We start from the raw sequence: 17,034 nt of genomic DNA on the forward strand, positions 1-17,034 counted from the left end.
ACTGTATGTAGAAGTCCCCCAAAGGGACTTCAAAAGTGTAAAAAAAAAAAAGTTCAAAACACTAACACACTACCCCAAAACCCCGCCCCCAATAAAAGTCTAAATCACCCCCCTTTCCCATTATATAAATAAAACATATAAAAATGAATAAATAGATAAACATATAATATACCGTAGCGTGCGTAATTGTCCGATCTATTAAAATATAACAAGCGTCATTGCGACCGGTAAACGGCGTACACGAAAAGAGGGGAAAAAGTGTGCAGATTACCGATTTTGTTACATTATATATTTAAAAAAATCAATAAAAAGTGATCAAAACGTCCGATCTTCACAAATATGATATTAATAAAAACTAGAGATCATGGCGGAAAAAATTACACCCCATACAGCCCCGTAGGTGAAAAAATAAAACCGTTATAAGCGTCACAATAGGCCCATTTTATTAATATTTAATTGCCAAAAAAAAGGATTTCATAAAAAAGATACATATATAACATTAGAGAATCTGTGTAACCTGCATATGGTTGTGTTCGGACTGACCTATAGAATAATAGTGTCATGTCGCTGTTACCATATAGTGCATTACGTAGACACAGGAACCCCCCAAACGTTACCATATTGCATTCTTTCTTACGATTTCACCTATTTATATCTTCATAAATAATATATTTGGAATTCCATCATACATGTTATGGTAAAATGAAAGACGCCATTACACAGTACAACTATTCCTGTAAAAAACAAGCACTTACATGGCTTGTAGATAGAAAACTGAGTGTGCTGGAGCTCTTAGAAGGGGAGGAGGGAAAAACGAAAGCACTAAGATCAAAATTTGCGCGGTCCACTGGGTCATTTTGGGCCTGGTCCTCAAAGGGTTAACCCCTAGACGACCCTGGACGTAGGGTTACGTCATGGAAGTCTGTCCCCAGACGACCCATGACGTAACCTTACGTCATGGGTGTTATTCCCGCTATGAAGCGCGCTCCGGAGCGGAGCGCGCTTCATAGGAGGTGGGGGCCGGCTGCAGTGAACAGCCGGGACCTCACCGGTAATGACACGCTGCAGCGATCGCGCTGCCGCGTGTCATTAACCCCTTAAACGCCGCAATGGCGGCGCGACCGCAGCGTTTAAGTGTAAGTGACAGGGGGAGTCCCCTGTCACTTACCGATCGGGACCCCCGCAGTGTGACTGCGGGGGTCCCGATCGTTGAAACGGACTGCTGGAGGTCTCTTACCTGCCTCCATGCGGTCCGATCGGCGATCTGCTGCACTGAGCCTGCACAGGCAGGCTCAATGAGCAGATCGCCGATAACACTGATCAATGCTATGCCTATGGCATAGCATTCATCAGTGTATAAATCAAAGTAATGTATGTACAAGTCCCCCAAAGGGACTTCAAATGTGTAAAAAAAAAAAAAAGTTCAAAACACTATTACACTACCCCAAAGCCCCTCCCCCAATAAAAGTCTAAATCACCCCCCTTTCCCATTATATAAATAAAACATATAAAAATGAATAAATAGATAAACATATAATATACCATAGCGTGCGTAATTGTCCGATCTATTAAAATATAACAAGCGTCATTGCGACCGGTAAACGGCGTACACGAAAAGAGAGGAAAAAGTGAGCAGATTACCGATTTTATGTTACATTATATATTTAAAAAAATCAATAAAAAGTGATCAAAACGTCCGATCTTCACAAATATGGTATTAATAAAAACTAGAGATCATGGCGGAAAAAATGACACCCCATACAGCCCCGTAGGTGAAAAAATAAAACTGTTATAAGCGTCACAATAGGCCCATTTTATTAATATTTAATTGCCAAAAAAAAAGGATTTCATAAAAAAGATACATATATAACATTAGAGAATCTGTGTAACCTGCATATGGTTGTGTTCGGGCTGACCTATAGAATAATAGTGTCATGTCGCTGTTACCATATAGTGCATTACGTAGACACAGGAACCCCCCAAACGTTACCATATTGCATTCTTTCTTACGATTTCACCTATTTATATCTTCATAAATAATATATTTGGAATTCCATCATACATGTTATGGTAAAATGAATGACGCCATTACAAAGTACAACTATTCCTGTAAAAAACAAGCACTTACATGGCTTGTAGATAGAAAACTGAAAGTGCTAGAGCTCTTAGAAGGGGAGGAGGGAAAAACGGAAACACTAAGATCAAAATTTGCGCGGTCCACTGGGTCATTTTGGGCCTGGTCCTCAAAGGGTTAAAGTGTCACGGTCGTTAAAATCTTTTTTTGCAGAAATCAATAGTCCAGGCGATTTTAAGAAACTTTGTAATTGGGTTTATTAGCCAAATCTGCCATTATCTGCATGTAAAAAGCCTTTTCCCAGGTCCCCCCCTCCTCTCCTTTCTGCTGTCCACTCCTCAGAATCAGGAAATCTCGACTGTTTTTTCATCTCTTTCATCAGTCCGATCCTGTCTGGTCTATGAAGAGGGGAGGGGGAAGGAGTAGTGGGCAGCTGAGAGCCAAGAACAAAGGATTGCTCAGCGGGGGAGCTATTCAGAACCCTAATTAGAGGTCAGATAGCTCAGTGTTGATGTCAGAGGAGAGAGCCCGGGATGTGAATGTAAGTTAAGTCCTGTTTTGATTCTTTTACTTTCTTCATAGGAAAACCATTAAGACAGGGGGGAGAGCTTCAAACTGCTTTTTCATGATAAAAATTCATTTTTCGGCTAATAAACCCAATTACAAAGTTTCTTAAAATTGCCTGTACTATTGATTTATGCAATAAAACTTTTACAACAGTGACCCTTTAACCTCTTAAGGACATATGACGTACCCCTACGTCATATGTCCTCACTTGCACTTCAAAGCGGGGCCGCGCGGCGGCCCCGCTTTGAAGTGCCGCGATCCCGGGTGCCGCGTGTAGCGGTCTGATCGCCGTGCCCGCTAATTAGCTAATCGGAGGCAGCTGTCAAAGTTGACAGCTGCCTCCGATTACCGGAGGCAACGTTTCCCTGGTGTCTATTGGGGGAGATCGCTCCTCCGGGACCTTGTCCCGGAGGAGCGATCTCCGTTACTGATGCCGGCCGGGGACGCGTCCAAGATGGCGCCGTCCTCGGCTCGGCACTCATTCGTTTTCGGCTGCAGCAGCCGAAAGCAAACGAGTGCCGATCTCATGGATCTCTGCAGCATATCTATGCTGCAGAGATCTCAATGAGAGATCCAAGTGTATATACTAGAAGTCCCCTAGGGGGGCTTCTAGTATATGAGTAAAAAAAAAAAAAAAAAGTGTTGTTAATAGTAAAAAGCCCCCTCCCCTAATAAAAGTCTGAATCACCCCCCTTTTCCCAGGTTTTAAATAAAAGTAAACAAATAAATAAATAAATAAACATGTTTGCTATCGCCGCATGCGTAATCGCCCGAACTATTAATTAATCACATTCCTGATCTCGTACGGTAAACGGCGTCAGCGCAAAAAAATCCCAAAGTGCAAAATTGCGCATTTTTGGTCGCATCAAATCCAGAAAAAATGTAATATAAAGCGATCAAAAAGTCGTATATGCGCAATCAAGGTACCGATAGAAAGATCACATCATGGCGCAAAAAATGACACCTCGCACAGCCCCATAGACCAAAGGATAAAAGTGCTATAAGCCTGGGAATGGAGCGATTTTAAGGCACGTATATTGGTTAACAACGGTTTGAATTTTTTACAGGCCATCAGATACAATATAAGTTATACATGTTATATATCGTTTTAATCGTAACGACTTGAGGAACATGCATAACAAGTCAGTTTTACCACAGGGCGAATGGCGTAAAAACACATTTCCCCCAAATAAAAGAAATGCGTTTTTTTTTTTCAATTTCACCACACTTTGAATTTTTTTCTGGTTTCGCAGTGTACTTTATGCAAAAATTCAGCCTGTAATTGCAAAGTACAATTAGTGAAGCAAAAAATAAGGGGTCATGTGGGTTTCTAGGTGGAAAAATGCAAGTGCTATGACCTTTTAAACACAAGGAGGAAAAACCGAAAACGTAAAAACGAAAATGGGCCATGTCCTTAAAGGGTTAAACCCTTTCACATTTTTCACATTTAATGTTGCAGCCTTATGCTAACATAAAAAGTCATGTTTCTCATCATTCTGTGTTAAGTATCCCATTGTGAGAATGGGATAACAGAATGTAAAAAAAAAAAAAAAAACTTTGTTAAATTAAAGGGGTTGGCCACTTTATAGTAAAATAGTTCAGTGTACAGTATTAGTAAGTGTACTCATTGCACTTAAGGCTCTATTCCACGGAATGATAATCGTTCATAAACTCGCTCCAACGACCGCTCGTTAACTATCACTAACCAATTTTTTTTTTAAGCGAACGATAACACAACACATGTGGGAACGTGAGCGATATATGTAGTGTAACGATTATTTTGCGGTCGTTACATTGTCGTTTAAAACGTTCGGCGCGGTGATCATGACTATATGACACACCTACTTTTTTTAAACCTTTTTACGAATGACTGAAAGATTTCTAATTTTACGAACTGATTAGCTAATTATCTTTCAAAGACCAATGATTTTTTTTCGACATGCTGAAAAACAATTTTGATCGACAATATAGCGATTTCGCCTTTGTCGTTCGCTCGTTTACACCAATTCCACAAAGTGATTATCGTTAACGAGCGGATGTTGGAGCGAGTTTATGAACGATAATCGTTCCGTGGAATAGGGCCTTTACTGACAGCAGCTCCCTGTGTACCTCACAGAGCTAAAATCAGACTCCCTCCTCCAGGGTGCGCTGCCCTGCTCTGGTGAGTCTGTCCATAAGATGGCCGACATGGAGGAGCATGTTACTATGCCCCACCCCTCAGTGTCCACCGCTTAGCTTGTGTAACAAATATATTATTGTTATTGTATAGGCTGAATGAATTGCTGTCATCGTTTTTGGAAGCTTATTTATTTTTTTCTTTTGATCTGCTATACAGTGGTGTGAAGAAATTTAAGTGTGACTTTTGTGTACAGTCATTCCATCGAATCTCAGAGTTAAAACGTCACACATGGACACACACTGGGGAACTTCCATATCGCTGTAAAGTAAGTAAGCTAAGTAGAGAACATTGACAACATTATGTGCAAATTTGTCTTCTGTTAAACATTTTAAGTGGTAAGAGGTCAGAATTCTGTTTATCTGATAAACATTAGTGTACCTGTCACAGTGTATGCACTGCCCTTACATAGGAAGGACACATTCATTCACACACTGTCACAGATCTAGCTTGCTTTTCATTATGCTGACAGACTTTAATAATATTGACTTACCACGCAGAATGGAAAGAGTGGAATCTATAGTCACCTTCCACCCACTACCGGCTGGCACCACACAACATACAGTATGATGAAACCAGTAGATCTTCTGACTGATTCCTCCACCTTGTCACCAGAGGATCTGACCTTGCCCAAGTACTGCATCAATTCCTTAGCACGCTCAACAAAGGCTCCACTAAATAATAACAATGTAACAAGACCTGGCGAAACACTTAAAAAATCATGCCCAACAAGTTAATCTCAGGATTAGGAGCTGCCTTAACACTTACAGACTTAACAGACTTACAGGCCACGGTCACAGCCTTTTTGCAAGAATTGGAACCAAACGCTGCTTTGAGTACATCTGGTGCGATTCTTTTATGTATTGAAAACCTCCACCCTGCCTAATAACACTATCTTGCTAGCTGCAATATTGGGGATCCCTAAACCAGCAGATCATAGGCAAATCTTGGAAGAAACAACCCCTCTTACATCTACATCCAGCAGCAAGTGAACAACTGCATGTTCATGAAAAGCTAACTGCTCCATCATGGGGCATCCTTAAAGGGACTCTGTCATCTCCGAAACCCCCTTAAAACATGTACAATAGTTCAAAAGATGTGATTTTAAATCTATAATTTTTATGTTTCTACTCGCATTTCTATGCTATAGGCCCAGAAACTTAGTAGTCTAAATAGTTCTCTACATTGTGTCGCTGAGCTTTGTATGCTTCATGTATCTACATGAAAAATTAACCCTGGATACGATTGACTAGAGGGATAAAAACACATTAAATGAGTGTTTTTTCAACTATTTATGGATTACTGTATTTTGGAGGGTTTTGGAGGTTCTTAAATTAATCCTTGGTTGGCCATGTTTTTATATGATGTTTTACAAAAGTATAGCAGTGAGAGTCTCTGACGCTGTTATAATAATAGTAATGCCTACTTGGTCCCTGCAGTTGGATGGCTTCTCCATCCATACATTGCTGCTTGTGGAGGAGCAGGTGACTGTATACATAACTCTACCTCCTCTTTAGCGGTACACTGTGCTTAACCAAAGAATGCAGGTACAGTGGAGGAGGCACAGTGACGTGTATTATCACCCACTCCTCCATCGGCAGCCATATATAAACAGAAATGCTGCATTCAGAGCTCAGACAAAGTGGGGTGGATTGGCATAATTATTGTGAGAGGTAAAGATGAGCGAGTAGTAAAATATTCGAAAGCTTGAAATTCGATCTGAATAGACCTTGATGTTCGACTATTTGATCGAATATCAAACCCCATTAAAGTCAATGGGAAAAAAAAAATGCTTGTTTCTTGGAAACCTAAATTCGACCAGTTGGAGGTCACCAAGTCCATAATGACACCTTATGAAAATGATGCAAACAATATATATTTAAAATAGCAAATTTACGTTCTAATATTGATATTTTTCATTTTCAATAGCAAAATTAGCCCCCAACAGGCTATAAGTTTGTTTAGATTAAAATTTTCGATCGGATACTCGGATCGAAAACAAATCTTTCGAGTAGTGCAATACTCGATCAAATCGCTACTTAATCGAGTATTGCTCGCTCATCTCTAGTAAATGGTAATAATGCAGTAAGTTAGCAGTTGTAAAAAAAAACAAAAAAACTAACACCTGGCTACATCTGTATAACAATATTTGAGAAACATGAAGAACCTACATCTTTCTAGTCACTTGCAAGTCCTTCTCACTCAGGGGTAATATTAACAACTCTGATAGCGTGGCCTGAGTGCCTTTCCACTACCCCCACTTTGTGAATCAACACTGGTTTTTAAACCCCAACACATCCAACCATGGCAGTGGATAGATAAATAACCTAGTTTGTATGTATTTTAATATTGCAGATCTGCGGGAAGGGATGCAGACATCCAAGTAACATGAAGAAGCACATTCGTACTGTGCACAAAGCAGATATGCGGGTGCAAATCAACAGAGAGCATGCATCTCCGCGATTCTTCAAGAATAGGAGACCAGCAGTAAAATTTCCAGGGCATGTACTATCACAGGGTCTGCCATCTAATCATTCCTTGCCAAATTCTGTATCTACTGGAGAGCGCAGCATCCAAACAGACTCCTCAGTATCTCCTGTATCACTTTCCTTCATCTCCATCGCTACAGGTGATGAACCAGCAACTAATGATTTTACTTTGCATGATTTACAGAATACATCCCCTCAGACTGGCAGGTCTCAGTAACCTTACTGTAAATTTCTGATTGCTTATGTCTATGAAAAATGTTTATTTGGAGGACGTCTTTTTACATTGATTAGAGGACATTACCCTGCTGCTCACTTTCAAAGGAAGTGTTTTTATTGTGGTTAAAGAGAAAGGATACTACCAAATAATATGTGCACCTTTGTGATAGAAATTTTATTTCTGCTAATGACTGTTACAGTAAGTATGTGGTGGTGGTGAACTTTCTTAATCAGGTTATATCATCCACGGTGTATGTAAACTGCTAAATAGTTTTCAATGGTGAACATAAGTGACTGTAAAATTATACATGTTCAAGTTTTATTGAACCTCAAAGAAGTTTTATTTTGGTTTAATTTTCATACTCATTAAAGTGTTCCAACCCAAAGGCTGGGTTTACAGTGCAGTATTTTGGTAACCAAAACCAGAAGTAGGTCTAAAACAGGGAAGAGGTACAAATCTTTCTATTTTAGTGTTTCTCTGTGTAGGTTCCACTCCTACCTAATACTGATGTAAAATACTGCTGTGTAAAACCAGTCTAATAGAACTTCTCATCAGAAGTTGAGGATCTGTGAACCTGGACTATTACACTGATCCATTGCCTCTCTTGGCTTCATTTAAAAAATAATAATGTTTTTTATAATTAAAATCTGGTGGCATGCATGTGTATTTAGCCCATTTTACTCTGATCCCCCTAATAAAATCCAGTGTCCATCAAGTTCAACCTACAGAAACCCTACCGTGTTGAATCAGAGGAAGGCAAAACCCTCATGAGACAGATGCCAATTGCCCCATCACAGGGATAAAATTCCTTCCTGACTCCAGTATGGCAATCAGAATAAATCTCTGGATCAATGTCCTATCACATGAAATCTAGTGCCTAGAACTTGTAATCTTGTTTTCAAGAAAAGCATCCAGACCTCCCTTGAATGTATTTAATGAATTGGCCATGACAACATCATGTGGCAGAGAGTTCCACAGTCTTACCGCTCGTACAGTAAAGAATCTGCGTCGATGCTGATGGTGAAATCTTCTTTCCTCTAGAAGTAGTGGATGCCCCTTCGTCATGGTTACAGGAGTAGGAGTCTTTTTACCTAGGAGTAAAAAGATCACTACAAACATCTCCGTACTGTCCATTCATATATTTGTACATTGTGATCAGATCGCCCTTAAGACGTCATTTTTCTAAGCTTTATACTAAGCTTTGGTACTGTAACCCACCCATTCCCTTAATGACCTTTGTTGCCCTCCTCTGTACTTGCTCAAGTTCCCCTATATCCTTTTTATATACCGGTACCCAAAATTATAAATAGTATTCCATGTGTGGTGGATCTCACATGTGGTGCGGTCCGACCAGTGATTTGTAAAGAGGCAAAACTATGGGGAGAGTTATCAAAGCGTGTAAAATATATAGTGGCATAAACTGCCCAGAGCAACCAATTACATTTAGGCTTTAAGGTCTGGTAAAATGAAAAAGTAGCTGTGATGCCCTTTTGATGCATTCCATAATTTTATTAGCCTTGGAAGCCCCTGCCTGGCACTTATCACTAAAGTTGAGATTACTGTCCTTTTCAGAAGCAGTTTTACCCACTGTTTTATTATAGCACATACTTGTACGTATTATTTCATTTTTCCGCATTAAACTTAATTTGTAATTTCTCTGCCCAAGCGTCCAGCTTCCCCAAATCCCTCTGTAATATTATTTTATGCTCCTTTTTGGTAATTACTTTACCCAGTTTAGTATCATCTGCAAGTACAGAAATTCTAGTCTGTAGCCCCCCTACAAATTAATTAATAAACTTTATAAGAAGTGGACCCAATACTAAGACCTGCAGTACCCCACTTGCAACTGAGACCCAATAGGCGTGTGTTCTGTCAATAACTGTTCCTATCACACAGCCAGTTACTTAAACAATTTACATATATTTTCCCCTAGTCCCATCATCCTAATTTTATAGACCAACCTTACATGTGGCACATTATCAAATGCCTTTAAAAAGTCCAGATACACAACGTCCACAGTGTCACCAAGGTCCAGTCTATAACCACCACTGATCAGATTAGTCTGGCAGGACTGATCCCTCATAAACCCATAATGGTTTTGTGTTATGTTTAAGGCGGTACCGCAGAAGGCATTTAGTAGATTCGCCTTTTCCTCATCCCCCTCCACCATTACACCCAAATTATTATTAGGGAACCAACATTTTTAGTTTTATGTAGGTGAAAACTATTTTACTTTTTACTCTCTGTGGCAATTCTTCTTTCTGTTGCAGATTTTTGCTTCTTTTATTACATTTTTTTTACACAATTTATTCTTCTGTCTTTAATTGTTCAATTCTTTCCCACTACCACCTTGTTTTAGTAGACTGAATGCCTGTGTTTTTTTTAATCATTTATTGCATTCATGACAGTTGTAGTTAACCATATTGGTTTTCTCCTGATTCTACTATGTTTATTCCCATAGTGTAGATCTTGTGTCATTCACAAGATCTACCTACGATTCTCTCAAAGGGGTTGTCCAGCAAAAATCTTTTTCTTTCAAATCAACTGGTGTCAGAAAGTTTTATATAGATTTGGAATTTACTTCTATTTAAAAATCTCTAATTTTTCCATACTTATAAGCTACTATATATCCTGCAGGAAGTGTTGTTTTATTTTCAGTCTGACACAGTACTCTTTGCTGGCATCTCCGGCCCAGACAGGAACTCTCTAATGTAGGAAAGGTTTTTTATGGGGATTCTTGCTGGAAAACCCCTTTAAAAAGTCCAATTTCTCTTGTGTATTTTTTATTTCTGAGGGCAATGTTAAAATCAGGTCCAGAAGTGCCCCCCCCTCTTGTTGGTTCCTGTACTAGTTGGGAAAGGTAATTGAAACCTGCTTAATTTGCCTAAGCTGCAGGTTTCTGCTTTCCAGTTTATATTGGGGTACTTAAAGTCCCCTTTTATAATGAGTTCACTCTGCTTCGCTGCCTTATCTATTGGTCTTATCTAGGGATTATCATCTGATGCCATTATACTTGGAAACTTATAACAAACTTAAATCAGTAGTTATCACTCCTACTCTCTCCCCTTATTTCCACTCAAAGAGACTCCACTTTATCATCACATATATCTTTTCGCAGAATGGGCTTAAGACAGGATTTAACGTAAAGGCAGATCTCCTCCCCCTTTTCTTATTTGTGCAGTCATTTTTGAAATGGTTATAACCCTACAGATTGACCACCTAGTCATAGCTATCATCCAGCCTTATCCTGCTTATCCCACTATATGATAGTTCTCTTCCACCTTAATTAGTTCTAATTCGTTTGTTTTATTAGTGAGGCTTCTTGCATTAGTATACTTACACAAATCTTATCGCCTTTCCTCTTATCACTAGTAACTGTTCTATTTCCACCCGAAGCTCCACCCTGAATTCCTAAACAGCTCTAGCTCTCCATCTACTCTGTCCTCGCCTTCTATTTGTAGTTGCCCTCCCCCAGTCTCTAGTTTAAACTCTCCTACAACCTCTTAGCCATCTTCTCCCCCAGCACATGTGCACGCTCCCCATTCAGATGCAGCCTGTCCCTACCAAAGAGCCTGTAACCGACAGAGAAGTTGGCCCAGTCCTCCATGAACCCAGACCCGTCTTTTCTACACCAGCTCTTGAGCCGCTTATTTACCTCCGTATTGTCCCACTGCCTCTCTTGCGTTGCATGGAGTAGAGGCAATAGTTCAAATTGTGAAAATATTACCTTGGAGGTCCTTGGCCTAAGCTTACTGCCTAAGTCCTTAAAATAGTTTTTAGGGACCCTCTACCTACCTCTATGTCATTGGTGCCAATGTGCATCATGACCTCACCATGACTGCTGGGTCTTTGCCAGCCCCTCACAGTCATATGTCAATCTGATCTGCAATGTGAAGATCCACAATGTGTGGTCAAGTACTCCACATATGTGGCCTTTATGGAAGAGTGGCAAGAAGGCCATCTTTAAAGCAAGTCATAAGAAATTCTGTTTGCCACAGGTCAGGTAGAGGATACAGCAAATATGCGAAAAAAGGTTCCCTGGCCAGATATGACCACAGTTAAACTTTTTGGTCCAAATGAAAATGCTATCTGTGGTGGAAAACTAATGCTGCACATCACCCATGAAACATGGTGGCAGCACAATGCTTTGGGGATGCTTTTCTTCAGCAGGGACAGTGAAGCTGGTCAGAGTTGATGGGAAGATAGATGGAGCTAAATCTAGGGCAATTTTGAAGGAGAACCTGTTAGAGGCTGCAAAAGACTTGAGACTGGGGTGGAGGTTCCACTTCCAGCAGCACAACAGACCTAAAATACTTGAAGCTGTTATTGCAGCAAAGTGTGGTACTGCAAACTATTGACTTTCAAGTTTTATCTGTCAGTATAATTTTCAAAATCTAAATGAACAGGCATTGTGAAATAAAGCAAGTTTGCAATTTAGATTATTATTCTTGTTAGTTATCATGCTTTAAAACAAAGCTATAATTACTTGTACCCAGGTCCATGGACTTCAAGCGTTTGGTCTCTTTCTTCAACCAGCACAAGACTAAAAAGTTGCCTTCCAAAATAAAAAAAATAAAATAATGAATGTAAATTGCAGACATGCTTTATATCACATCTACTGTTAATTTAGATTTTGGAAGTTATAACTACAGTGCACATTTAAAGGAGACCTGTCACCCTGTCTGCCGGGGTGAAGGACGTCCTACCCCCCGGGCGGTGGTGGTCAGGCCTTCACCCCGGCAGCCGGGGGGACAGGTCTCCTTTAAATGTGCACTGTAGTTATAACTTCCAAAATCTAAATTAACAGTAGATGTGATATAAAGCATGTCTGCAATTTACATTCATTATTTTATTTTTTTTTCATTTTTATTTTTTTTATTTCCAGGTATCCTGAAAAATTCTGTGCTGTAAACTTCTAAGCTCCCTGTAGTGGTTCCTGCAGGTATAATATGTATTATAAAATAAAATACTTAATTTTATTCAAATAGTAACAAAATTAGGTTAACCAAGCATTCATTTTAATGGGCAACTATCAGGTGGTTATATGAACCTGCTGATAGCCCGCTATTGCGCAGGAGACACCGAGGATGAATAAGGAATGCCTCTTACCTTCATCCCTGGCGCCGTTCCCGTGCTCTTAGTTGTTTACTCCATGGTTAGGTAAGACTATTAAGAGCACTGGGGCACCTTTGAGAACACTGCCCTGTCCCCATTGCTCTGATCCGTCTCCTTTTTATGATAATCAATGGAGCAGGTCGGCTGGGGGCAAGTGGGATAGGCACTACTGGGTAGTTCTCCTAATAGTCTTATCGGACTGTGGAGTAAACTAAGTGCACAGGAACAGCGCAGAGCATGAAGGTAAGAGACATGCCTTCATCTTTGGTGTCTCCTGCACAATAGGGACATATCGTCTAACCTGCTGATAGTTCCCATTTAAAGAAGCTGTTTCAGCTGTCCGGCACCAAGTTGCCAAGCTTACATCGGTAGAGCTATCTTTCAAAGTGCTGTTATTTGCCTGTTGCAATATCATTTGTATCAAGGTGTCTGCCCACGTGACCTAGTCCCTGACTTTAATCTATAGCTTCTTTGCTGTAGACTGGATGTCACTGTTGCCTAATCTCTATGATACACTGATTGAGGGTCTCATAGCGATACACAGGCAGTAGGGCAGCAGATGAAATTGTCTGATTTTTCTTTCAGAAAAAAAATGCCAAAATACAAGTTCAGAGACACAGGGCCAGATGTATCAATCTATTTCTCCACACCTCTTATAATGTAAGATCTGTGCTGTATGCCCTGGGACAGTTAGTTGGTTGAATCCACATGGATCACACCTAATGCAATTTGCAGCCACAGCATACCCATTATGTTGCGGAATAGAGATGAGCGAACCTGAATAATCTGTATTTGATTAAGTTAAAGAAGTTGGATGCAGCCCTACAGAGTCCTGGAAAACAGGGATTTCGCCATTGGCGACAGTAGTGTTTTCCAGGCAACTATAGAGCCGCATCCAACTTCTTCAGCCACCGGTAATCAAATGCAGAGTGTTCAGGTTCGGATCGTGCTCGAGGCTCTCTCATCTCTATTGTGGATTTGTGAAGAGATCCATGGTAAATCGGCTTTAAAGGGGTAGTGCAGCGGTTATACAACTTTGTAATGTATGTTATGTCTGTGAATGGCCACCTTCCCTGTGTCCCACCACCCCCACCCGTCGTGTACCCGGAAGTGTGGTGCGTCATCAGCTGCTCAGCCGCAATTGGCTGAGCCAAACTGTGCTCAGCCAATCGCGGCTGAGCATCTGATGACGCTGAAGAGTGCGGCCGGCACTCAGGACGCTCGGAGGGATTCGGCCCGGCCGTCCAAAGACGACATCGCTGACTGAAGATCGGAGACGAGTCGGCACGTGACAGGTATGTATAGCGCACCACATTTCCGGGTACACGGATGGGGGTGGTGGGACACTGGGAAGGGGGCCATTCACAGACATAACATACATTACAAAGTTGTATAACTTTGTAATGTGTGTTATTCTGTGAATAATTGTTTACCGCCGCACTACCCCTTTTAAAATCTCCAGGTTTTTGTGGTTTTGGTGCATATTTGTGGCTTATCTGCATGTAAACATTTGACACTTGTGGAATCACCCTAATAAGGTGTATTCAGTCCAAGTGCCTAGGGCAGCATAAGCTGTAGTACGGCCATGGATACACTTTGGCTTTGTTCATACTGCTGTTTTAGTCTCCATTATAACAGAAACAACGCTGGCAATGCCAGATCCATCTTATGACAGACCCCATTTAATAATAATGGGATCTGTGGGAGTCTAGTCATGGTGTCCATTGTCTTGATGGAAATAATGATGTTTTATGCTATTGTTCATTTTCAGTCTGACAGAAGTGGAAACTCAGCTTAAAATATTTGTAAACATTTTTTTAATCATACTTGAAATAATCCCATTTTCTAACCACAGTATTGTAAGTGTGGTAAATTTAAATAGTTTGGTAACACATTGTGGTAATTTATTGCATTTGTGCTCTTTTTCTGGTGAAACAGATTTGGTGATTGTAACTCCATTTTAGAAGATATTTTGTATTTAATCTACCATTAAATTGATATAACTGGATTCAATGTACTTATTTTTATTATTGGAAGCCCTGCAAAAGCTTCATACTAGTATGATGATTTGTAAATGGGAATCACTCAATTATCTTCATACTTTACACTGATTTAATGCTAGGTGTATCTTTTTAATAAATGATCATAGAGTCAAAAGAATTGCATTTTTTATCATATATACAAATTAGTTCAAAAGTATTTACACCCCTACACTATTGTGTTTAAAGCGATTCTGAACCCCCCCAAACCACTTGTACCTTCGGATAGCTGCTTTTAATCCAAGATCTGTCCTGGGGTCCGTTCGGCAGGTAATGCGGTTATTGTCCTAAAAGACAACTTTTAAACTTGCAGCCCCATGCCAAACGGCCGGGGCTTAGAATTTCTATGCATTAGACTGGCACACCCTCTCCATCCCTTCTCCCCGCCCTCCTAATCATTAGGAATGACCCTGGAACATTTTCTCCTGTGTGAACATTGCACAGGTGCCTTAACGATCCAGCCCATGTTCAGTATTCACACAGCTCACAGGTAATGACAATCTGCCTGGAGCATTCCTAATGAAGGAAGGGGAGGAAGGACAGAGAGGTTGTGCCAGCCTAATGCATAGACATTCTAAGCCCCTGCCGTTGGGCATGGGGTTGCAAATTTTAAAAGTTGTTTTTTAGGACAATAACTGCACCTGCTGAACGGACCCCAGGACAGATCTTGGATTAAAAGCAGCTATCCGAAGGTCCAAGCGGTTTGGGGGTACAGAGTCGCTTTAAAGGAGTATTCCCAGTTATAATTTATACCCTTATGTTCCTAAGTAATAAAATATTTCCAAGGCATGCACAGTGATTAACTCAGGAAGCAGACAGAGCTGATGCATGGCACTTGGGGGGAAATATTATTCTCACAAGCAAATGACTGCACAGGAGGACCATTCATTCCGCTGACTAATTACAGGGAGATGACTGAAAGAATATAGAGGGAGGATTTTACTATTGTGGTGGTTCTGATCTGCATGCGCAGTAAATAACCTAGGAAGCAGACACATTGGGGGAGAGTTATCAAACATGGTGTAAAGTGAAACTGTCTCAGTTGCCCCTAGCAACCAATTAGATTCCAGATTGGTTGCTAGGGGCAACTGAGCCAGTTTTACTTTATATCATGTTTGATAAATCTCCCCCATTGAGTACAGGTAGGTGACTAGACACAAAAGAGGCAGAGACATATAAATTGAATTCTGTGTATGTTTTCTTGAGTTAGGAGTGTATTTTGGAAAGAAAGAAAAAAGAAAAGAAAGTGATTGCATAAGCAGCTAAGGACAGCAGTGTCTAAGCTGCAATAATCTAAACCCAAAGGGGGTTATTAACTTTCCTGACCTTAGAAGATACAATGTGGCCAGCCTTTTGAGACACTGTATTGATTGGATACTAGGGCCAATTACGACTCCAATTATGCCCTGGAATGTGGCCTGGATCCTCTTGGTTATTCCCTGCATTACTCCATACCAGATTCTCTGCACTACCCCCGACCTTAGCTTAGCTTACTAATAAAAGACACAGTGGCTACTAAAAGACACAGTGGCTACTTGGAAGATAAATTGTATAAACTGCCTCAACTGATCGAAACTCCTTTTTCCTTGGTGACATCCAGCGTTCACTGGAAAGAGGCAAGTATATGGTACCTTTTCTCATCTGCTCCACTCTCAAGAATGCAGACTGTTCAAGTTCCCTGAGCTGTATGCCAAATACTCTCTACCCAAAAACCAGTTTTAAGATTACTAATCATTGCTTAATTTCTTCAAACAGAAAGATCTTTGGTCTTTAACATGCCCAAAGAAGATGGACCCTATAATTAATAATTATAACAAACATATGAATGTACCCCACAAACAAAATCCACTTTAGGGTATGTTCACATGTACAGGATCCGCAGCCGATTTGCTGCTGTGTTCAGTTATTTAGTCAAATCTGCCGCGGATCTTGTACGTGTGAACGCACCCCTATACTACATGTATTCTAAACTTGGTCATTGAACATCCAACTCACTGAGAGAGGAGCAAACAGTTGTAACAAAACGAAGCGTTTCGCTATGCTCTACTGCCGGATTATCATGCTGCTGCTGTTGAAATCTGCTGCCTTGTATTCTGGGTGCCTGGAGAAGGATTTTAATAGCAACAGCCTGACAAGCCAACAGCCGAGTGTGACAAAATGCTTTGTTTCATTACAACTGTAAATTCGCCCATCTCTAGTCTGAAAATTTAAAGACACTGACATACACAAGGATATTATCAAGGGTTGGGTCACTGTGTCAACTGAGAGTTGGAGGAAATCCTGTTTCAGGCTGGCCAATAGATCTAGCCCTGTGTTTCGAGACTCTTTGATGAGGCTCAACGGGCTCTTCTTTTGCA

The 17,034-nt window shown here is 40.5% G+C and overlaps 1 protein-coding gene across 1 annotated transcript in view; it reads left to right on the forward strand.

Annotated features, from left to right (window-relative positions):
- Positions 1-12,114, forward strand: part of LOC138785822 (myoneurin-like) — a 43,244-nt gene extending 31,130 nt beyond the window's left edge. The window contains exons 5-6 of the mRNA XM_069962191.1: positions 4,977-5,085; positions 7,173-12,114. Coding sequence (XP_069818292.1) covers positions 4,977-5,085; positions 7,173-7,523 — 460 coding nt within the window. The 3' untranslated portion in view covers positions 7,524-12,114. The remainder of the gene's footprint in view (positions 1-4,976; positions 5,086-7,172) is intronic.
- The last annotated feature ends 4,920 nt before the right edge of the window (positions 12,115-17,034 follow it).

Source organism: Dendropsophus ebraccatus, chromosome 3, assembly GCF_027789765.1.
Source record: "Dendropsophus ebraccatus isolate aDenEbr1 chromosome 3, aDenEbr1.pat, whole genome shotgun sequence".
NCBI lineage: Eukaryota > Metazoa > Chordata > Amphibia > Anura > Hylidae > Dendropsophus > Dendropsophus ebraccatus.